Source organism: Gouania willdenowi, chromosome 7 (assembly GCF_900634775.1).
Source record: "Gouania willdenowi chromosome 7, fGouWil2.1, whole genome shotgun sequence".
NCBI lineage: Eukaryota > Metazoa > Chordata > Actinopteri > Blenniiformes > Gobiesocidae > Gouania > Gouania willdenowi.
Genome location: NC_041050.1, coordinates 16,041,994 through 16,066,133, shown reverse-complemented (window position 1 = coordinate 16,066,133; position 24,140 = coordinate 16,041,994). Strand labels below are relative to the sequence as shown.

The 24,140-nt window shown below is 36.6% G+C and overlaps 1 protein-coding gene across 5 annotated transcripts; it reads right to left on the bottom strand.

The window, feature by feature from the left end:
• Positions 1–281: 281 nt before the first annotated feature.
• Positions 282–24,140, bottom strand: tead3a (TEA domain family member 3 a). Of its 5 annotated transcripts, XM_028452847.1 has the most exons (14): positions 23,957–24,140; positions 15,738–15,979; positions 10,982–11,046; positions 10,769–10,831; positions 10,589–10,651; positions 7,427–7,438; positions 6,926–7,036; positions 6,785–6,828; positions 6,615–6,676; positions 6,400–6,533; positions 4,516–4,686; positions 4,057–4,197; positions 3,139–3,291; positions 282–1,846 (listed from the first exon to the last, which is right to left on the bottom strand). In XM_028452847.1, the coding sequence occupies exons 2-14, from the start codon at positions 15,742–15,744 to the stop codon at positions 1,733–1,735; spliced, it is 1,140 nt and encodes a 379-aa protein (XP_028308648.1). In that variant the 5' UTR covers positions 15,745–15,979; positions 23,957–24,140; the 3' UTR covers positions 282–1,732. The 5 variants fall into 5 exon arrangements, with proteins under 5 accessions (XP_028308648.1, XP_028308651.1, XP_028308652.1 ...); XM_028452850.1 differs by lacking the exon at positions 10,589–10,651 and having other exon boundaries at positions 1,712–1,846; XM_028452851.1 differs by lacking the exon at positions 10,769–10,831 and having other exon boundaries at positions 1,712–1,846.

Below are 24,140 nucleotides of genomic sequence, written 5' to 3'. Positions count from 1 at the left end.
GATTTTCAAAACTATTTCGATTTGCTAAAAGTCAGAATAATGAGAGATGGAATTGTTCACGCATTTTATTTTATTACTTTAAATATATATGGTGTTTCTTGTAAAAAAAATGTATTTTCCCCCTGGGATCAATAAAGTCTGTCTGATTCTGAAGAAAAAACATATTTGATGGCGTTCATACTGTTTTGGCTAATTAAGATATATTTTACATTTGTTGATTTAAAAAAAAAAAAAAAAAAAAAAAACAGTGATTTATATTTCATAGAGTTGAATTAAAAGCATTGAATAAGACAGCATTTTATTTGCATTAAGGCACAGAATTTATTGGCTGAGCAGAGGTAACCGGCCACAGCACAAACATTAAGAGGAGAAAAAACCAAAACACTCCTAAATGACCACACAGTGAACATTACATAGCAAATTTCAAAACAGAAAAAGAATGCTCTGAATGTCAACATGTAAATTAAAAAAAAAAAAAAAACAGAAAGAAAAGCAGATTAAATTCCACATGGATGAACCGGACTCTGCCAGGAGGGGGCGCATTACAGTATAAAGTTCTTGTGAGCCAAAATACCAAAACAAAGCATTCAAAAGTAAATAGTGTCATCGTTAAAGTTTGCATGACAAAAATCTCTGCAGTGAAACACGGGGGACTAAACTGCACCAAATATCATTTTACATACGTCAAACACAGATAAAAACCAAAAACCACACATCGTTTAAAATGAGTTAACACTTGCTGCTCTGCTGGTGAAGAAAGTACAAACAGATAGTTCACTTTTATAAAAACCACTTTTTTTTTCAAATTGTCAAAAAAAAGAAAAAAACACAGTACCATTACAGGCATAGTGTACATATCCTATACAGTGTTCCTCAGCTTAAGGCCTTAAGATTCAAAGCACATTCTTATTCCAACTCGTGCGGAGGTAGAAATACTGCAGCGAGCCCAAAATGTCAGTGTCGGAAAATGTCAGTCTAACAATAAAAAGGTAAAGCCAACGTATAGAAACTGCTGCTGGCAAACAAACAAGGAACACGTGATGAGGAACTACTTCCTGTTCCAACGCACACTTTAGAGTTTGACTTTTCTCTCCACACTATTTACCGCAAACCAAATACCATTATGTCCCACACATAGCTGGGTCAGAAGTGAGCCATAATATACATATATATGTCACTGTAGTGCATTGTTTTCTGGCAGGGGGCTTACTCCTACTGTACATGATGTAATACTTGGGTTTTTGATTGACATTGACGCCATCTAGGTCAGATAAAGCTGTATCCAACTGGGATTACATGTGAAGGAAACAGCCACTCATGGGTTCCATTGACAGTGAATCTAATGTTCTAAACCAATAACTTAGTCACACCTGTGACATGGATGCATATGATAGTGTTACTTCCTTTAGCTACAATCTCACTGATTTCATGTACATACAAACATGGAGGGACAGCCCATTGTTTTAACGCATCTTTACTGGTTTTCAGTTTTTGTCTAAACTTTGCTTCTAATCAAAATGAAAAAAATATTACAGATTCAATATTACAAACTCTTTGCCGACCAAGTCAACGGGCGGAGGCACTAATACATGCAGCACGCGTGGCAGCGGTGTAATGTCTTTTTTTTGTTTTGTTGCTACAGAGATAAAAAACGAGCCGAGGAGTGATGATTCTGATGGATAAAAATCGAGAAATCAAGAAAAAAAAGTCTTTGCTTGTTGGTGACGCGTGACTAGTCGTTAACTAGTCGGTAAACATGGTACTGGGCTCCGTGCTCACTGGTGGACACTTCAAACACAAACGCGATGCACAGAAGAGTCTCTTGAGTCTCTCTGTTGGACACCACCTGTCACGGGACACAAATACAGACAGTCAGGAGACACAACACCAACAATTAACCAACAACCCAGCACATACATGAGTCATAAATGATGAGAAATAGTTTAGCCCAGTTGTTGTCAGTAAAACCTAAATGCTTACAGCTTTGCATTTCATCATGAAAACAGAACAGGAAAGCAATAAATGAGTGAAACTCTTTCACGTTTTATTTTATGAACATGTATGTTTTAATATCTGTCTATTCTCAAATACTGTTTTATATGTAAATGAAAGTGTTATATGTTATGTAGTTGCATCTTTTCACTGTATATTTTATTGTATATTTCCTGTAATTTGTGTAAGTTATATACTTTGGGGTGAAAATGCAGATGAAAAAAAGCTAATTCTGGTATATTTTCAGTATCAATTTTAATGCATACCGTCCCTGTTAAATAAACCAATAAATAATAAAAAATTAAATGAATTCATGTGGATCATTAGGATTGTTAAGTTTAGAAGAAAATAAAATGTGAATGAACATTAAAATATATTTATTCAAACAGTTATGCATTTAGAAAAGCTTGGTAGCCCCTAAAACAAACAAACAAACTCATGTCAAAGCCTTTCTCCTCAACATTATACCTTTTAGCTTCAACAAAATCTTTTAAATCAGGGTCACTTTTGGCTCACTATACTTCAACTTCACCTGTAAAATGAAAATAAAAAAAATAAAAAGTAACTATCAATAATAAAATGTTTGTGTAGCTAAATCAAAGCCAATCCACATATTTACATTACTTAGAAATAATGTAATATTGATAGTGTATTTCAAAGAAAAGCTGCCTGCAATAAAAAATGTAAATCATTGTTATAATGACGGTGACTATATTAATCACTGTGTTGTATCCCAGGAGTTAAACGTAATGTTTTTTTTAGGCTTTTCTTCCTCTCTACTGCATGTGTTTATTTATACTAAATAAATATATAGATATGCATGCTGCTCACCATTCTGTCCATTACTTGTCCAGTTGTCACACACGCACTGTGTAATTTTATAGACATTAACTTGAGTACACCATCAGTGCATTGTACTGTTATTGTTTCCTAGTCCGTCTTGAACGCCAAAAAAAAAAAAACAGTAAAAAAAGACCTCACACTTTTTCTGTAAAGTCTGCTAAGTTTGACCCACCGATTTGTCTCATTCACAAAACATGAATACATAAAATGCTTGGTTTTAAAAAAGTGTTTTCTTAGACTACTTTTTTCAAGGATATTTTCTCTACATCATCAAACGTTGAGTTGACTGTGATGCGCACACACCTGTAGAATGGTGAAGTTCTCCAGCACGCTGTTCATCATGTACTTCTCTGGCAGGTGTTTGAGTTTGTGAATGAAGTTGATCATATATTCACACATAGGTGAGCGATGGATGCAGAAAACATACTTTCCTCCTTCCAGATGTGCATACTCCGTCTGAATAGGTGGAGAAGAAAAAAAAAAAAAAAAAAAAAAATCAGAAAAAGTAATAAAAAACTAGGCAAGACCTAGTTTTTTATTACATTAGTAATAATTATTAGTTTTTATTTTTATATTTGGCAAAAATGAAAACCTTTATCTGATTTGTTGACAAGTTATATAATGCAGAAAAAATAGAAGACTGACCTTGACCTTAAATATGTGACCTAGATCAAAGGTCAAGGTCACATATTGAAAAAACAATGTTGTTCAATGGTACCAGTCTGCGCACTGTATCTCAATTTGTGAGCAAGTTATAGGGAAAATAATATTGTTTTTTTTTTTTTTACCTTGAGCAAAGGTCAAGGTCACACATCAAAAGAAAATGTCGTTCAATGTACCATTCTGAGTACTGTATCTCAATTTGTGGCCAAGCTATAAGAACATTTTTTTTGGTGAGGTCGGGAACTTTGACCCCTACCAATCATTTTACCGGTGGGTCGTACAGTTTCGATCCAATTAAATAAAGTACTCTACTTGAGATGAGCTTTGAATAAATGTAAGCGTCGAACTTGACGCGGCCTTGACCTTTTGGCTCCAAAAAAGGTTGACAGATCATCATTGACATTGCCCCTATGAGATGACAAACTTGTCATTAGTGCTGCATTAATAGCCTAGGAGTAGTTGTAGGACAAAGGAGTTGTGAAAGAAAAACTCCTACGATTACAATAATGACAAGGCTAGAGCAGCGAAGCACTGCTGTGGGTGCAGCCACACGCTCACCTCAACCTTCTCCACCACCTGTTTGCCAAAGGAGCAGACCTTTGTGGAGACGCTGATAGTGATATTTTCTGTACCACTGTACTGGCTGCTCACACCGTAGAATGCACCAGCGCCTTCTTCGACGTCACCGCTCAGGTCCGCCTGAGAAAGGAAACAACACAGGGCAATAACCAGGTTAACAAACACAGCAAGAGAGAAAATATCCTACATTTGAAGTCAATGATTCCTAAACACATTTAAGTCAGGATTAGAAACAACTGTGTACTACATTAAAATGTAGACAAATTACATCAGGAGTTATAAAGTACTTATATAATGCTTTTTTTTCTCCATTAAAAAACATTGGAAATCCACTTCAATAAACCTTTCCCTGAATAGCATTAGCTTCTTACATATTTCTCCCCCCAACCATGGCTTTTCTCACAGTCATCAAAGTGGGAAAGCTCTCTGTGCACCTACCCAGAACTTGACGAGAAAGAAGGCATTGTGTGGGCCTTTTTCGTAGAGCTCCTTCAGACCTCCTTTCTTCTCAGAGAACTTGTCATAAATCTGCCTCACATCTATAGACTCCAACACTGGGTCAGTGTAGCTTGGATTTGATGGTCCAATGTGTACAAATAGGTGTTTATGCTGTGACAGCCAAGCAACAGGACAGAGAGAAACAAAAGACATGTTAGATTGTTGGTAGACCTGTAATATTATCGAACAATATATAGTATTAAAGTGAAATCTTGATCTTTGCTTTTGTGAAGCCTTTGGCTTCATTCTAACCCGTTGAGAATGTCTTATTCGACCAGGGTGAAATGCAAGTATGTGAAGTAGAAACAACCAAAGCTTCTGTTCTTTCACTTCTTAAAGATCTACAGAAATATATGCCTCTATGCAAGTGTTTATACATGCTGTTTATATGTGTATTTCTGCAGTATCATATGGTAATTCAGTTTTTATTATAGCAGTAATTGGTCATTTGATTGATTTCCTATCAAGCATAAGTTCTGTGTTTTCTGCATTAGGGGCTAGAAAAGTGACGTCCCATTGCACATTAAGCTGTTGAACTAAATTCAGGTTGGCAAAAAAAAAAAGCCTTTGAAATTTGAATTTTTATTAATTTACTTTTAATCAGATATATACAGTGTAGCCCTCAGATCAATATTGCTGCTTGAAAGTTTGTTTTAATCCCCACTGTAAACACTTATTTTCATAGTTGGAAAAGTTTCACACACTGCATTGTGCAATGCATTGAAGAGTTTTTCTTCATTTTTACTGGAATTTTTCGTGTTTCTTTTCCAGATAAGGACAGTGAGTGGCTTGATGCCATTTTTGTTCTAGGTTGTTCCCTGTGTACCCCGTGGTATCACCTCACTCCGCGAGACATTCAACTTCGGATATAGATCTTTCCACGTAAGCCCCGAAAAAACGTTAGTGAAAACATCAGAAATCAGAAACACAAGAAATCACGATAGGAAAGAAGTAAAAACATATCCATGCATCTGTCTACAGGACTCCACATCCAACAATGTAATGTGTGAAACTTGTGTTTAAAGTGGAGATTAAAACTTTTGAGCGGCAATTTCAACCTTTTACATGCTTTTGTTTCGAGCAACCAATCTTCGACTTACCAATCCATGATGAGGCCTACACTGAGGGCCTGGAATTCACTAAGGGTGCAGCAATCATTAGTGCACAATCAGAACTAGTGCAGCCCGCCTCTATTTAAATGAGCATTGTACTCGTTTAATGTGGAAACGTCAGTGCGTTTCGGGAAGTTAAATTTGAGGCAGATACACTTCTGTCTGCTGCACAAACATTTAAAAATGTTGGAAACTAAATAATCAATCACGCGCGCACACATGCCCTGGAGCCTTATTTTCATCTCTGCTGTCTTTTCTGTCCACATTCACGGCAGCGATGATCTCTGCGTGTGTGTTTGCACCTCCTTCTCTGGTATTTTCTGGAACTAAAACTATCACCGCAAACAGTTCCAGATTTCATGAATCACATTGCGTCTCCTGCATCAATTTATTTGCATTCACTCCTCTCATATTTTTGCTCCGTCTACTATGCATATTTATCAAAGGGAAACGCACTAAATGGAATGAGGACATTTGGAAGATCAGCGGCGGCGCACACCTGATTCCTTGGGCTTTGTACTCCTTATTAGCACCTGGAGTGACGTTTGCACACATTTTAATACCATTAAACCTTTTGTGAATCCACCTTTAAGTCTTTATCTGAATTTTTTTCTTTGTCTCCAGCTTTAAGTGTTGGATAATATTTACATATTGACAACAAGGCTAATATTGGACATCCCCATTTGTTGGTCAACAATTGTATTATCTGTACCGTCTCTCTGTCCCTCTGGGTCTCCATAAAAGCGGAGAATTCGAGTAGTCGGAGCTTTGTTGAAGCTATTGTTCTGTCTTGCCAAACAGGAGCTGCGATCGCTGCAGGGCGAGGTGGTGGCAAAGTTTCATAACCTGGCAATAAACAAAAGAAAACCAACAACCATTGATAAACACAGAAGTAGATTAAACATCATATCATGTGTTCTTACTTACTGATGGATTGAGGGACAGGGGCTGGTAGTGTTGTGTATGGTGGCTGTGCAAAGGGCTTGATACTAAAACATATTAAAAAAAACAAAGTATATGGAGAGAATGAGTCCAAGATTGAAAGGAAAACTTTGCCTCATTTATAGAAAAGCAGCTGAACTTCCAGCAACACTTACTCCTGAGATTGTCCAGGCTGTCCGGGCATTGGGCCGGGCCAGAACTAAACAAAGAAGAAAACAAGGGAAAGGGGCAAATAGCGTTACTCGGACATTGGATATCTAGGAGGAAAAGAATGTGTGCGTTGATTTTCAGCTCACTCTGACTGGTGGAGGGAAGGGAGTCTGAGGTTTGATTACACTCGCTGATACTATCTGAGCTGATGACAGGTTGGCTACTGTTTGCAGAGCTTTGTCTTTGGATGCCTGGTCCTGATGGAGAGAGACAAAGAACACATAATGATCAAAGCGTCCTTCACATCACACACACACACAAACACAGGAATTCATTCCAACAACAGCCAGTGTACAAAGCAAGCCAGCAAACATGTCAAGTATTTCAGCGGGGTGCAGTAACTGTGGGATGACTGGGTCAGGAAGCAAAGCATGATGGGAAGCCAAAGCAAGTTGGACACCACACTAGAGGAGCTAACCGTCACCAGTATTGACTAAAAGCAACTAAAACAAAGGAGCCAAAGTGCCATTGAGCAGGGTTGTAGTGTCCAGCGGTGAAGCTGTTTTGTTGGCCAGTAGTAATATGATGCCATCCACACAGCATCAAGCCTGAAGCAGAAAACGATTAGTTGTTTAGCAATAACTTACCAAGTTCCAAGCCTAAGGTAAAAAAAGACATTTTATTAATTAACTTTGGTACATTTAAAAGAAACAAAGTCACACATTAGAAAAGGTGAGGAAGTATATAAGAAAGGGTGAGGAAACCCGAGTATCAGGGAACCAAAGCGGCGACGTTCTTACGACGACTCATTGAGTTACAAACCAAAGAAATGCAACAAGAAAACATGTGAAAACACTTGGTAACAATCCCTAAAAAACTGGAATGCAGGGAGTCATTTGGTAATCTTTGGTAACTCTATAGGCAAATGTTAAACCATACTTGAGTTCATCTTTAACAAAATACAAATCTAAGCAAAGAATCTAAGTTGTTCACATCTAGAATTTAATTGGACACATCTGGAATATAATGGAGACACAACCTTTAACAAGACAAACACGTTAAGAACCTATGTGATAGATTAATGAAATAACACAAAAAAAATTCTAACAACAATCATGCTCAACAGGGTGAGGGGTCACCTTTAGGTTAACAATGACTCAGTGTGAGTTTGTTTATGGCTGTAAGGCTTAATTTTAAACATACTGTAAATGCCCTTTACAATAAATATATTTTGTGTCTTTTATTATTACTATTTTTTCTTTTTTAATTATAATTAAAAATGAATGCCATATAATTTGTGTTTCTGGGGGTATATCCTATGCCTTATAGGGAAGCTTAGGAATTAGTAACTTTAATTCACTCAGGGAGAAGGGTTGGGTTCAAAAAACACATACGCTCTCAAAGATGTCAGTAAAACTGGAAAAAAAAAACCAACAACATTGTTCCTCTGTAATGATGTGATTCTTATAACTTTCCACTACATATTAAAAAATAAACAAATTATAAAAACAAATGAAATGTATGACACTGTAAACCCAAACGTTCAAAGTAAATAAACAAAATAAGTAGTTCATACTCAAAGTAGGGGTGTTGAAAAACATCAATTTGGCGATATATCACAATATTAAGTCACGCAATTCTCAGATCGATTAAAAATGCATCCATATCAAATTTTTTTTTTTAACCTTTATTAAACCAGGAAAGTCTTTTCCACTGCAGGAGACATTGTAACTACACAAAGAAGTGAGCGAAAACCTGGGCATGTTGACCAGCTCGTGTTTTTTAAAAAAAAAAAAATCTAAAAAGAAAGTACTAACTTTCAGCATTTATTTGTTATTCTAGGCATACACAGTACCTCAGTTAAGTTGTACTAAAGTCATTTGCACTAAAGTCATGTTGCACTAAAGTCAAAGTTGGTTTAAAAGCCACAGGCAGATTGTATGCTATTGTTTGATTTTAAGTTGTTGGCACATGGCATGTTAAAGCCAATGTTTTTAGTGTAAAATATGCCAATAAAATATATTTCATACATAATGTTCTCATGAAGGTGTACACATTTACAGATTGTTTCTTAAGTCACATATACAATTTAAAAAAAATCGCAATAATCGCCTTACACTTTAATATTGGGATACAACGTATCGTATCTTGACCAATGTTTCAGGATACGAATCGTATCGCCAGATGCCAGGCAATACACACCCCTACTCAAAGTTATAGAAAAAGTTCAACTAACTGAATTATGTCACGTTGTAGCAACATATTCTTCCTTTTTGGTTAAACCTAATTTTTGAGTAAATGGAACTATATTTGTTTATAAGTAAGCATAACTTAAAAGTACAACTTCATAGAATTAAGTAATTACATGCTAAGGATGATAAAGTACAATTGTTTCAAATAGGGATTATTTAAAATAAATGTAATTCATATAGCACTTTCACCATTATCAAAAAGTACAAGTAGCCAGTCATCCAACTTTGTAAGAAAACTTTTAAGTTCATCAACTTAAAAAAACTGAGGCAATCAATTGAGTTCTGGTAACTTATTTGAGTTTACAGTGTATAATTATATGTAAACTGAACTAAAGATGACAATATTATGGCTCCAGGCCTCCTGGATGTACACGACATAGGCTCTAAGGGTTTTCTGTTTCTAATCTTCAAAGGTGGAGCTTCAGAACCGGCTGGAGAGCGTAATGAGCCTAACAAGATTTAGCTGGCCACTGTCCTGGGCGGATACTTAACCAGCGTCCTGCGTGAAAGAGCTTTACTTCAACTGCTATCCCTGTGTTTGTTAGTGTTGTTTGGTGATGAATAAAAATGGAAATGCTTGCTGTGCGACCTCCCTCTCTTTATGTTACGGCTGTTGAAGCTCAGGCCAGAAGATGGCAGTAAACTGTAACTGTTCAATTTGAAAGCTGAATAAAACTTAGCTTTGGAGACACAGACAAGAACCAAAAAAACTAAACAAAAATAAGTTGAACAAAGATTTAAAAAACAAATACTAATTCCTTTAAAGGCCAAAACATTTTTTGAGGTGTGATATTTTTAAGTGCATGTGTTAAAGCGCACTGTATAAGCCTTGTATACATCTTACAAATCAAAACCGTTATCCACATAAGCAAATTAAAAAGGGTAGCAAAGTGATTAAAAGAGCAAAATATAGTTGAGCAATTAGAAACGCACCAGAAAAGAAAATCCTATTTGCGTGTGTGTTTTATCACACCCCTACAGATGATCACAAAGGTCAGCACACAGAGTAACTTGGTGTCATGCAATTATTTGCCCAAATCCACAAACCTCTTAAACAAAGAGCACAGACAGACGTGCATTACAGTAAAACTGTCATTATCTTACAAATCATGGAGCAAAATAAACATGCGACAGTGTGAGTGTAAGTCAATTAAAGAGATTAGGATCTATTTCCAGATATTTTGTGTGTATTTATGGTTTAAGATTAGCATGCCACAATTGTGAAACCACTCTGCTTTCATGCAAACATTTGTTTTTTAATTAAAATGGATTTCTAACTGTGCAATTAAGTGTTCCAATTACAAAAACATGGTATCCTCTCCAAATTATATACAAAGGCATTTTAAGTTAAAACCTATTCATTGCCGACCTGTTATAGCTCTCGTCATCTTTGAAGCCATGACATGTAGGATATTCACTCACAGCTACAACAGAGAAGCACAACTAAACATTGGCTGTGACAAAGACATCCACAGTAGATGATTGGGTTAATAATATAGTTTAAAGATGCATGCAAAGCAAAAGAACCAGCAGTGAAACATCAGTAAGCAAGTGTACCTTGAGCTCAGATTGAATCTCACGAGACTTTCTCTTGGCCAAAACTTGAAGGTGACTAGAGACCTGAAGAGAGTCAGGGTGGAAGAAAAAGGACGGGAGGAAACGGAAAGGAGAAGAGAAAAGAAGCAGACGGGGATGTGACTAAAGAGGGAGAAAGGAGCTGCTTCAGCAGGCACCCACCTTGATGCTTGCCTGGTATTCTCGTACCTTCTTACGTGCCAAAACCTGAATGTGACTAGACACCTATGGGGCAATAATAAGCCCCCATCAAAACACACAGATTAAAAGGATGATTGTGCAGTATGAAACAACCACTGCTTCATTATAACAACACTTCAAAGTCAAACAAAGAAATAAAACATTAAAAGCATGCAAAAAAAAATCTCTGCGTACCTGTTTGCGTGTACGCGTCTTCCCCGTTCGTAGCTTGATATAACGAGCTATCAGCTCATTTCGACCTGGCATTGAGAAAGCAACAAATGAAAAGACAAAAAATACACTTTATGATGCCTTGAAAGATGTGACCTGCAAAAATGCATTAGTTACACACAATATAGGCTCATTAAGGGCTCTATTCTCCCATGCGCGTAAGTCAGGAAAGCCACGCAATGGCGCTGTTTTTGGCTGCACGTTATTTATTCTCCCCCTGTCCTTAAGTCAGTCCCTGCACGCCTCCATCCCAGTAACGCACTGTGGGTGGAGCGGCCCTGAAATGTGGGTGTTCCCATTCAAATCTGGACTTATGTGCATTCTCCCGTCTGCTTCAGTTCTTTTCCTCTTACGCGCTTCTGAACTTGGAATAAGTGCAGCACCCCAATAAGGTGAACCATTATATTGCACTAGAACAGGGGTCTGCAACCTTTACTCCCAAAGGAGCCATTTTGCCTCATCTCACCTGGATCAAAGTCCTTTCGAAGCCGGAGAAAAAGAAAAAAAACCTTCTTAATGAAGACAATTCAGTGTATAAAATAATACACAGTTAAAATAATATTAAATAATTTTATGAATTAATGGATTTGAACGCCTACAAAATATAACTTGAATTTGAGAGCATGTGATCATGTCGGTCAACACATGCTAATTGCTAATTTCTTGCAACATATCAAGCATGCATATTAAGTGGGCATGTTGACAGTTAAATAAATCTTTCTCCACACATATAAAATCTCAATTTTCTTCCAGAATAGTCTTTTTGTTAGTTTAGTTATCTTACCAGGGATTTAAAACTTAAAGTTAGCCACAGGTGCAGGAAATTAATGGTCTGTAGATGTTGTAGGAGGTGAAGTAGGAAGGTGGCAGACTTATTGCGCAAACTGATTTATTTTTAGGTTATCAAATTGTTTTGCCATAATTTTATTTCAAGTTAATGTAATGAACCGTCAATACCATCTGTAAGAAATAACCATTCATTATTATAATATTTTTTTTAAAGCTATAGGGAGCCATTGCAAAAGAGTCAAAGAGCCACATGAGGCCCCAGAGCCGCAGGTTGCAGACCCTTGCACTAGAAGTATGGACTTAGTTACAAATTAAGCCACATGGACATTGCAAAACAAACTCCAAGAAAGAATCTATCCAAACTGACACTGTCACGGGGCTCAATTTGTTGACATTTAACAATTCTAGAAGGGACATAGAATGTGTTACATTTCATTATATTTTATCCATACCATCCTCGACTTTTACCGTAGAGTGGTGGGTGCTGTGTCGTGGAGCTTATCAGATGTGCGCACCCGAGTTGCACTGCTCAATAAATGAAAATGACAGACGGACATCACTGTGACCAACGTGGACAGAAGTCAACCTATTTTCATACCATGTCCAACGTAAAGTCACATCAGCTCCATAAGGCTTTAAACAGTGTATATTTAATGCAGGAAGCCACTGGTTCTGTTTCACTGCAAACATGTCTGTCTCCTCTGTATTAAAGCAGGACGCTCTGCGAGGTTATTTCCTCAAACCTCCAGCACATCACACTGGGTCACGTTTTAGATCAGGTACCGCATTGATAACGAATGATAATGATGCATGCGTTGATTATTTCTGAATGCAGGAATGGAAGAATTTAATAAAATCAGGCTTTCCACACAAGCAAACGGTAATCAGATTTTAACTGTGACTCGGACAGAAGAAAGTGGCGTTTCACATTAAAAGTGGACTATCATTTTCACGGATTTCAATGACATTTACAAGCGTTGGGAAAACTAATGACATCATGGCCCAGTCCTCCTCCTTGGCTTCAGACCGCCTTTATTGACAGACTACGCGCTTTTGGTCTACTTACGCGCGGTGGGAGCATCAGGAACCTGGACCGGAGAGTACGCGCAGGAGAGAGGCGCGTAACTGCAGGCGCGTAAAAAGTCCAAACAGGAGAATAGACCCCTAAATGCATAAAGCCTGCTACAAGAACAAGTCTTCAATTAGATTTCATAAGTCATTGGACGTACTGTCTCATCTGCTTGTTTGCAATGAAAGCTATACAAATCAGGCACAATGACATGAATAGCAAAACTGTATTTCCTGATGGTGAAACGACTTGACATATCTGTAACCAATTAAGTGCAAAACTAATGAGGGAAAGTTAATTCTGACAGGGCAGCATTTTCAATAGTTTTATAACTAAATACACAATTTGAGTAGAGGATATATTTAAATTGCTAAAAAAGAAGAGACTAGGTGAAAGAGAAAATACAATATGATAGCAAACACACAAGCACTGACAATCATTATTATTCTATCATTTGGGTAAAAAAATGTTGTCGTTCAAAAAACAGACTAAAAGAAGGTTTCAGTCCTGGAATCCAAAACACAAGTCAGAAGTGTTAAACATATGAAAATGTATTTAAAGATAAACATTTCCTAATTAACAGAATTGTTTGGAGACTGTGCTTTTAAGTCCAGACAGCCTGAGAGAGCTTGCATAATGTCTAGAGAAGTTATTGTGTATTTGTTGACTCCCAATTTCTACTGTAATGAAAAGAACTGCCGGGGTTTCCATTTCTGTGGCTGAGCTGAGAAATTCCCATTACAGCAGCCTGTGTCCATTTTGAGTCAGGTTTCTAAAACTGTTTGACTGTTGGTGGAATGAAAGGAAAAGAGAGATCACACTGTGAACATGTGTTCTAAAGCTGGTCACCATAGAGTGCATGGTCAGCTTTTTCTTTCACTGCCTCCACGTATCAAATGATCTGCTCCTCTGTAGATCCAGTACACTACAGTAAAGTAGGGCTATCAAACTCTTAAATGTATGTCTTTGTTTTAGCACAAAGACATACTAAGATTATAATAAAATAACTGCGATTTCAACATTATTAAGCCTCTGTTTATGTACACGTGTTTTTACTTCTATTTAACAATAGAATCTTCTATTTTATGGAAGTATTGAAAAAAAGAAGCCGCAAACTTACAGGACCTTTAGTCGTTCACGGCGGACAGGTAAGAGGCGTTAATTAAAAACCCACATTTTAATCAAACCCTCCCAATCTTAATAAAGTCAATCACTGGTTAAAATAGTAGCTATAAAAAGCATATTGACCAGTCACACACTCACCCAACTACCATTAAAACACTGAAAGCCCACCCCTCCTCTCACTGAAACACTGTGCCCCCTGGTGGTCAAATAAAGACATGGCCATTCATTTGATCACTTTCTCATAGCTGGCAAACATCTGTGGTGGGCTAGATTGGACCCTCTGGTGGTTCCAGCCCGCGGGCCGTAAATTTGACGCCTCTACTGTAGAAGCACCAGTTAGATGAGTCACTTTGGTTTTTGTGAGGTTACGAGAAAGAAGCTGACTCAGACACGCAGGAGAAGACTCCAACTTCTAAAAATGAAACAATGTGCATTCCAGCTACTTACCACAGCACCAAATAAGGAAAACACGCTTTTTCCCCAGAAAACAACCAACGTTTGAAGATGTAATACATTTCATAAAACCACAAAATAACAAGTTGTCACATTAACTTTCTGCATAACAGCCAATTGGTGCTCCAAAGTCAAAACTACCAAGGATATCAGGAAATTATCCTTTTTATAACTATTGTTGAAATTGACTGGGGCATGGTAAAATGTAATTGTATTAGACAATATTTAAAAGTTGTTTTAAAACCCTTTTGAAATGTAGATCACTGTACTCAACCAAATCAAGGCGACATTAAATAAATAATAGAGGACGACCGATATATTCCATTTTTTTTTAATTTTATTTAGCACTTTAGAGTTGCCATTAAACAAAAAAAGAAAAGAACATTAAAAAACATCCATTCGGATATATGAATATACTGTATATATCAAAATATATTTGTTGTATGAATATACAAAAAAAAAGTAATAATAATAGCATGTGCATGGGAGAGGTAGAAGCCAATAGGCTTACAAATAAAAAGCCGATATAATAGGATAAGGATATAATATAATAGTGCCTGATCAAATATCCTTATCCTATTATATTCTTAGGATATAATAGGATATTTGATCAGGCACCCGTGTGGGCAGCTGCAGCCACTGCTTGACTGACGAAAGGACTCCGCAATTATATCATATGTGTTTCAATTGTCTTTCATAATTAATTAAAGTAAATCGGCCTCAAATATTGGCTTCTAAAATCAGCTTTAGATATCGGTTGAAATTAGAAAAAAACTGCATAGGCCTTTGAAAATCCCATATCGGTCGACCTCTAATAAATTACAAACGGTTTTAATAAAACATTTCTTTAAGGGTGAATATTATAGAAACAGAAGCCTGAATACACTCAATAGGTGTTTTAAAATATGCTTAAATATTCAATAAATTAACAGGACTACAGCATTACTCTTTAACTCATAAGTGATTTGAGGTTTTTAGAGGCATTTCAAGTGGATTATTACATCACTTGATACACACACTCCCACCACATGTCTGTGAAGTACAATGTCACAAACCTTACACAATGTAAAGCAACCACCAACAAAAACCATCATCAACAAGTCATGAAGATGAGTTTGACCTGCTGTGGTCAAGGAGTTGCTGCTGTGACTTAGTTTTTGTAAATGCTCAGATTTTGGTGTTTTGGCCTGTGATTTGGTCCAGTGTCTTCATGTTTAATTCTTGTGTAGTTTTTTGTTTGTTTGTGGGTCGTGTCTTTCTGTTCTTAAATGTTGTGTTCCTCACCATACATCTTGCCCTCGTCTGAAAGTATGATCTTCCTCCTGCCACAGGGTGGGTAGATGGCAAGCGCCTCCTGGAAGCTCTGTTCAATGTCTGGACTCCAAACCCCCTCGGGGTCTCCTTCCAGTCCACGCTCCGGCCCATCGCCAAGTCCCTCTCCACTGTCGCCTTCCTCCTGCGCCCCATCGGGGCTGCTACGACAGCTCCACTCCGACGCAATGATGACGGCTCCAACCACACCGCACCTACATGACAGAAGACAAATACATATCTACCTGTAATCTTTAAAAGACAATGAATATGGCCAAGAACCATTTAATGGTTTTTGATGTACACAATGATCTTTGGAGTGCATTACTGTTGGTGGAATGCTGGAACTCAAAGCCTTTTATTAAAATGAGAAAAACGTTACAATATTTTTGTTATGGAGCTTCTTCATTGAAAATAATAAAAACAGATGATTATTTTAAAATTTGAACTATGTAAGTGTAGAAAAATATATAGTCATAATTAGAAAAGAGAAACTCTCAGGTCACCTTCAAAAAAAGTTAGTCTTTGAGCTTGGGTACCAAAATGTTACCCTTCATAAAAAAGTTCTTTCTTCCCACTTTTTTTTACATCAGATCTTTTCAAAACTCCAGACCTAACCATATATATAATGTTTTCATTATATTTCTGTGTTATTTTATGTTTGTATGTCATTTCTGTGATAAATACACTTTTTTTTTCAAATGACGAAAACAGAATGTGCATTTTTTTTTTTCAAAAATAGGGTGCAAAGTGGAACATTTGATATGAAATTTTTACAGACTTGATCGGGTCAATAATTGATAGGAAAATTGATTTTGAGGCATTATTACTTTTAGACCTTTGGGGATTTATTGAAAAAACCTTCTACAGCTTAGGTACCAAAACGGTACACTTCATAAAAGTGTCTTCAAAATGTCATATATAAATATTTTTCCCTTCAGATCTTTTCAACAACTCCAGACCTAACCATAGATATAACATTTTCATTATATTTCTGTGTTATTTTATGGTTTTATGTAATTTCTGTGATAAATACACTTTTTTTTAATGACAAACAAAATGTGCATTTATTTTTTTCAAAAATAAGGTGCAAAATGAAATATTTTATATGAAAATAATACAGACTTGAGTGGGTCAATATTTGATAGGAACATTGATTTTGAGGCATTAATACTTTCAGAGCTACGAGCATTTAATGTAAAAACCTACACTATTTGACCATAGGTACAACAACGGTACCCTTCATAAAAGTGTAATAGAAATGTTATATATAAATATTTTTTCACGTTAGAACTTTAGACCTAACCATAAATCTAAAGTTTCTCATTACAATATTATATACTTCATGTTTTTTATGCCTTTTTTGTCATGAACCCCTGATGGACCAGTTCATTTTGCCTTTTGTTATTCAACTTTTACACACGCCTTAACACACATACACAAAATATATTCTCAACCACATTCACACCACTGCTTTATGTGTATCCCAACACATCAAGACCATTTGTATGATTTTAGCTTTTCTACTGCCATGCATTTTACAGGGATGTGTCCTCCATTGAAACTCTACATAATAAAGCTCTGCTGACCCTGGTGTCTTGGTGGGTTCATCCCACCTAAAACCTGTTTTCCCTGTATTTTTTAAGGTAGAGGCTTAGATTTATTAGATATTTTTGGGAAAACCACTTTTACATGTCAGGATAACAGTATATCCAAAACATGTTGTTATAATGGGAGTCAAAGGGACCAAATCAGTCTGGAACTCAAAGAGTGTCAGTACATTTTATATCTCCTGTTCTATACATCTTGCAATAAAAGGGATAATTGAATTATGTACATGACAATAAAAGAAAACTTCTGTCCAAAGTTTGTATAATTAGGCTTTAAACTAATGAGATATTGAGAGTTTAAAACTCTGAATAAGCAGAAGGTACACACTTGGTCCCCAAAGGTGCCCCGAGGGTTAAATGTATTTGTATTGTTTTTCTACCTTAATTTTACATTGATGAGTGAGTATTAGAGCACAAATGATCTGAATTCGTGCTAAACTGTGTTTGCCTGTGAACCCCAGTTTAAGAAAAACGGCACCGGTTGATTTCTATTATTGTAAGCAAACCGGTGTGACCGGTAGGTTGGAAATGTTCAAAGACGGAGACAAAAGAGCATATTAGCGCTGTAGATACAGGAGAATGACAACAGGTTTTTTTTTCTTTAAGTACAAACATCTTTACCCTTCAAGACGAAAAGAACAGATAATGGCATTTTTTATTCCAAATTCTCATGTCTTGCAAAAGTATACTGTATGTCAAAATCCATCCAATGTAACGTTACAGGGAGAGATGTAGTATCCTGGGACGAGATATGTATCTAGAGCAAGCTCTAAGCTCCATCTTGAGCTAGCCTGACAGGAAGTTGTAAGGAGCAAGAACTGCTCATGTCATGCTCTGTCTGTCTGATGCTGAGATACAAAGTACAAGTACAAGAACCAATGTAACATATCTTTGGTCTCCGGCATCTTCCATGATTTTTCTGGGTCACAATGTTACACTGGTGTACTTAGCAATAACATCATGCCATCCAAGGAACTGGATGAAACATAACCAAGTGCCAAAATGTCACAATAAAATGTAATTTCACCAGAAATATATCGGACCACAAATTTGTTACAATTATGACGTGACGAGAACAAAACAGTGAACGCTGATTGGAACAAATATCCAAAATGGCTGTGGCCACATTTTGAGGAATATTACATTTGTCTGAAAGCAAAAAGTTTATATAAATTACTTAAAAGATATTTCTTTCACTAATTAGTTACATTTTATTATTCAGCTTTTAGACCTATGATCTAAAGTGCATTCATATGAAGGGTTGTGTATCGCTTTTAAAAAAAATATGTACATTTATCACTACAAACAATCTCAAAGGATTTTTTTTTTACATTCAATTCTTTGAAGAATTTCCCAGGGGCCTGTAAAGACCACATGAGGAAATTACACATTCTTTTGTTGTTGTTGAGGATGCTCCAACACACGACATAATGTAGCCTGCAGTGTAATGTTTTCCAGAGTGTGGCTAACATGGTCCCAGCCACAGATCAACCACAGATGATCGCACAGTTGCCCAACTTCTTTAGCTGTGGTTGTGCTACATGCTGTGTGCTTAGCCTTCCCAGTTTCAGGCACTGCTGAGTGGGCTGGACTTAATGCAGCTTTTAAAACACAAGAGTGTCTAATGTATCATTTTGATACTCAAGGGAAGAAGATTCCATTGCCAAATCTGTAGTTACAGGCTAGTTTCTCCTGCCTTGGTGTGATAGTGGATGTTACTGGTACTTTCAAGTAAATCACATACTTTTATTCAAAACTCCAATGATTTGAAGCATTCAATTACAGCTTTGTCTTTTGCATGAGTGGGAACATGAAAACACACAGCTTAAATGGGCTCTGCCAGTTTGAATATAGCTACCAGCGGCCCAAAGGTCAGGTGTTACCGTTTAGTGCAACGAGGAGCCAGCAGTGCATTGAGCTAAATAAAGCTATGAGCTCAGCAAGCTGCAAAAAGGCCGACTGCTTTCTGCTCCAGCAGCAGCAACAGTAGCATTATGAATAGCAACGTATGATTTCGTCATTGCACTTCTCAGATACCCACTTTTCTTTCTGCTCGCAAACTGCAACAGGCCTTTATAGATTTGAAACAATTGATCAAGCTTTGGAAGGTCTTCAAAAGACTTCAAAATCCAAAGGTCAGGGGTTTTTTTTGTTGATAAAATCAAGGACAGACAAGCTGGGAAAAAACCCCCCCCAAAGGTTTAGGTTTTCAGATTTCTTTATTTAAAGAAATAGATTTTCATAAAGCAAACATGAAAAGCTCTACTGTGCAAACATACATGTGTGTGTCCTGAATAAACCCTTTGCCCATGTACTGTTAACAACTGTGAGGTCATTGTATTGAAACTGACAATTTTTAGATGTGTCTCAGTGATAAAGAGGGTATCAGCTATCAACATAGCCTAGTAACAGAATACGGTGGTTCAATTCCCTCTGAAACCCAAATCTCTCTAAACAGTTTGTGCATATTAGCGTTCTCCAAATACTAAAACTTGAGTAATAATGAAATAAAGTCTCTAAACTGACTGTAGGGGTGAATATCAGTGTTATTTTTGAGTTTTTGATAATGTCTCTATGTCCCTGTAATCTCAGTGAAAGGAGGAGATGCATGGACAATTACTTTTTGTTGTTGTTTGTCTCCGCAACTAAAACTCTTCTGTTAGGTTTGAAAAACTCTTGTTGCCCTCGGTCATGCTCTCTGCAGGGCAACAAAAGATATGATGACTGAAATATGGAAAGAACCCCTAAAACATGTAGGATTTTTGCCCTCGAGGACCAGACCTGCCCACACCTGAACTATGCATAAAGGCCCAACTCTAAAAACTCAATAAGTAACACAATAAAATAAATGTTTAAAAACCAAGATGAACACACAGTATGACAAATAGTAAGATGATGAATGTGTCAGTTTCTACTGAACGTTCACCAATTTAAATCCTAGAATTAGTCGGAGAGCCGAGTGTGGGGGGGGGGGGGGGGGGGGGGGGGGGGGTTGAAAAAAAAGCAGCAGTCCCCCCGATAAGGTTACGGTGATAGGTGGGGGAAGCACTGAACACATGATCAGTAGCTAGTGTATACCGCTAATCAGGAATGAGTTATATGAAGAAGGTAAAAGCAACTGTGTGAGTAGCTGAAAGTATGGTAATTTAACTAGACCTAAACAACTTCAGTAGCCTATCTACTGACACTTCAGCACACACAGACTTGAGGTTGGTAATTAATCCACTAATCTTCTGATTTCCAATAACCTAATGCATAAACACATTTTCAAACACTAATAACAGTTTCTGTCAATTCAAATTGGAGCCATTACAGTATTTTCATTGGAGGACAACCTATTTATTATAGGCAGTGACTATCCGTAGGGTTGCCGCATCAATATACCGACATTATGTCCATACGCAGAACCCCTCATTGGCCAGTTTAGGTCACTAAGACTAAACCTAACTCTAATCCTAAAAATTGTTGTGATATAGAGTTATAACCTAACCCTAAGACGCTATGTACATGTACTTCGGTAACTGTACCAATAGCACCGGGGGTTTTCCGTACAGCAACCGTACAAATAGACACTTTCTTTATTATGTAAGTCAACACACCACGATCAATGGTTAATCAGCCCAAATTCCCGATTTTATTCCTATTATTAAAGTCTTGATTTGATTAGAAACCGAATTTCAATCATCAATTAGATTTTTCATTATTGCTGATTAGGGGTGTGCCAAAATATCGAGACAATATATCACAATATTTCCTCTTGTGGTACATTTTCCATACAATCCTGTCAAATATTGATCTTTTTTCCCTTTTTACACAAGTTAAGTACTAAGCACAAGTTACATGTTCTCAGGTTTTCAAGTTTACAAAGAACAAATTGATATTAGTATTAGCACTGAAATGTATGTGCAGTCTGCAGTGTGGGTTTAAATTGAACTTAGGGCTGGGCAAAAAATCGATTATCGAATTTGTAGATAAAAACGATTTTTATTTTGCAAATTCGAGTTTAAAAAAAAAAAAAAAAAATTATATATATATTTTTCCTCCCACCAGTTTTTTCTGACTTTTTTACATTCTGTCCTTGTGAGTTACCGCAGCGCAATGTGAGCCAGCCCCATCATTTGTTTACCCTTTGAGTAGGCTATGAGTGTGCCACAGGCATGTTTAATTTTTTTTATTCACACTAGGCTGAGATGCACAGAGTTCATTATTTTTTTAATAGTTATGTTATAAAATATGTAGTTATCTGATTTCTTAATCAGAAAATTTAAGCTACTGTGAAGTTGCTGTTGCACTTTTGCTTAAACCTGGGTTAAAGCCTGAAATTGTTGAATGACAGAACCTCATTTACTTTGGGATTGTTCTATGCATTTTAACTCATGAGGACATTCACAGCAATACAGTTGCACTTTTGACAATATATCCGATGTCTGCAGTCATTTTTAAGAGCACTGAAAAAAAAAAAACATCAATAACAATATTTTGATGAAGCATTATTTTGTATCAGTCTTCCCTTAAAAACTTAAACATAACACAAAGACATTGGACTAGTTGTGGTCAGTGTGTTATAGACGAGCCACTGTGCAGTATACACTTGTTTTACTTGGCTGTCATTCATGTGAAATTGATTGACAATGTTTTGTAAATCCTGTGAAATTGATTCAGTGCAGTCAAAATCTGAATTTCTTCAGGGACACAGATATCGCAATGTATTGTGGACAAAACTTCTCGCGATATATCGATTATCGCAGAACTCCGTATCGTGGTAATATCGTTATTGGTGGTCAAAAAATATCGCAATATATTGTATCGTGAGCGATACCCAGCCCTGTTGCTGATTAAGAATCGTCCATTTAACATCAGTCAGCGGCAGAATTACTTTACTTCTCTTTTGAGTAACACATCACAGCAACTTAAGTGTTATATGGAGTAAATGAAATATTCAAATGAGGAGAAATCATCTGGTTTTAATTTTATATATTTGAAAAATGTAGAATCAATTCATAAAATTGACAATAATAAAATCACGATTAATCGACCACCGCAATGGCAAGGTAACCCAAATGACAAAGTGAACTAAAAAGAGTCAAATATCAATTTTGCCAATAGGACTTCACTTGTTGAAATAAATAGAGATTTAAAAAAAAAAAAAAGAAAAGAAAAAAGAAAATGAAGGGAAGGAATCCCACACAAAATTAAATCAGAGCTTTGGTTGATTTGTCATTTCTGAGTACAGCCCAACAAATACGAGATTTTATGACCAATAGAGGGGGGTCATAAAAAGCCAATATCACATAACTGATATGTGGAATACACACATTTATATAGACTGGATATTAATAGTACTGTACATTAACACAAATTCTTATAATACTTAAAATACGATTAAAGACAAAGAAGCAAAACGCCATTAAATTAGAAAAAAGGAACTTAATCAGTAACACTGTCAACATAAGGACTGTAAAGACGCTGATAAATAAGAAATGGCAAGTTTGTTTGTGCAAACTGTATTTCTGGAATACAATGTAAAAACAAGTGAAAAAATAAAATTGCTCAAATCGCAAACCGTAAACATATACACACACGTTTATATATATATATATATATATATATATATATATATAGTTCAATAATGAACTAGTGTTTACAATTTTGTAGCTACAAAATTTCCAAACAGCAAAAAAAGTTACGAAGTGTCTATTTATACGGAAACGTATCAATAGCCACGGCAAAAAAAAAAAAAAAAGTTATTACAATAGTTAAATATTATAGCCTGGGCTCTAGTTCTGAGGTTTGTGTGAAAAAAAAAAAAAGAGAGATAAATAAGCTAATCAGAAGTAATGGTTTTGAGGGAAGTTAAACATAGTTTATTGGATCTCTACTGGTGACAGATGGATAATACTGATTAATAAATGTAATTTAAAGCTGATTTAGTCGAAATTAATTAATCCACAGATTTTTGTAATCTAAAATATTTATTAACTAAATCCTCTGAAACTATAAAAAAAACAAAACCCCTATGACTTTCAAACGTCAAAAGACCAAAATATAATGCAAACTGAAAACTAGCTGCCATTAGAAATACTGGTTTGACATCCTTTTACTGTTGAGGCGAAAATGAAATCACTGCCAAGCCTTGGACATGTTTGACAAACTGAGACTTGGACAAATCTGCGTTTAGAGTGAAACATTTCCCCCAAATTAATCCTCTAACAAATGGTTTAAGAGCCGAGGAGAACTTATATGTCTACAGAAACTTACTCTGCTGTAGCCTTTGTTTGGAAGAAAAACAATGCTAACACATTAGAGTTGGTAAGCTAGTTAGTTAGCATGAATGCTAACACTATCGCAACAAGCTGCAAACAAACTACGACAAAAGTTGTTATTTAGAGAAAGAAAGGCAGCATGAAGACACGCACGAGCCCAGGTTGAACACACAAATGTCTGAAATAGCAACGGCGCAGCGGGAAAATGCTAAATATGTCAAATATCCCAAAACTTTGAGCACTCCAAGCAGCAGCAGCAGCAGCGACGGCATGAAAAGTTACAGCTCACAACAAAGAAGTGAAGGCTGAAGGCACTCACCTCACAAACAGGCTTCAGGCTGGACGCACGGAGCTCTGTCCGCTCTGCTGTCCTGGAGGCCGTTTGCTTAGCAAACTGGGGACGGTTTTCAAGCTTTAAAACAATCGTGTTTGACAGGTAAAAAAGGCGGAATGCTAAGTATGAGAGAGGTATGAAGTGAACGCGCACAGAGGCGTGGCCTTCA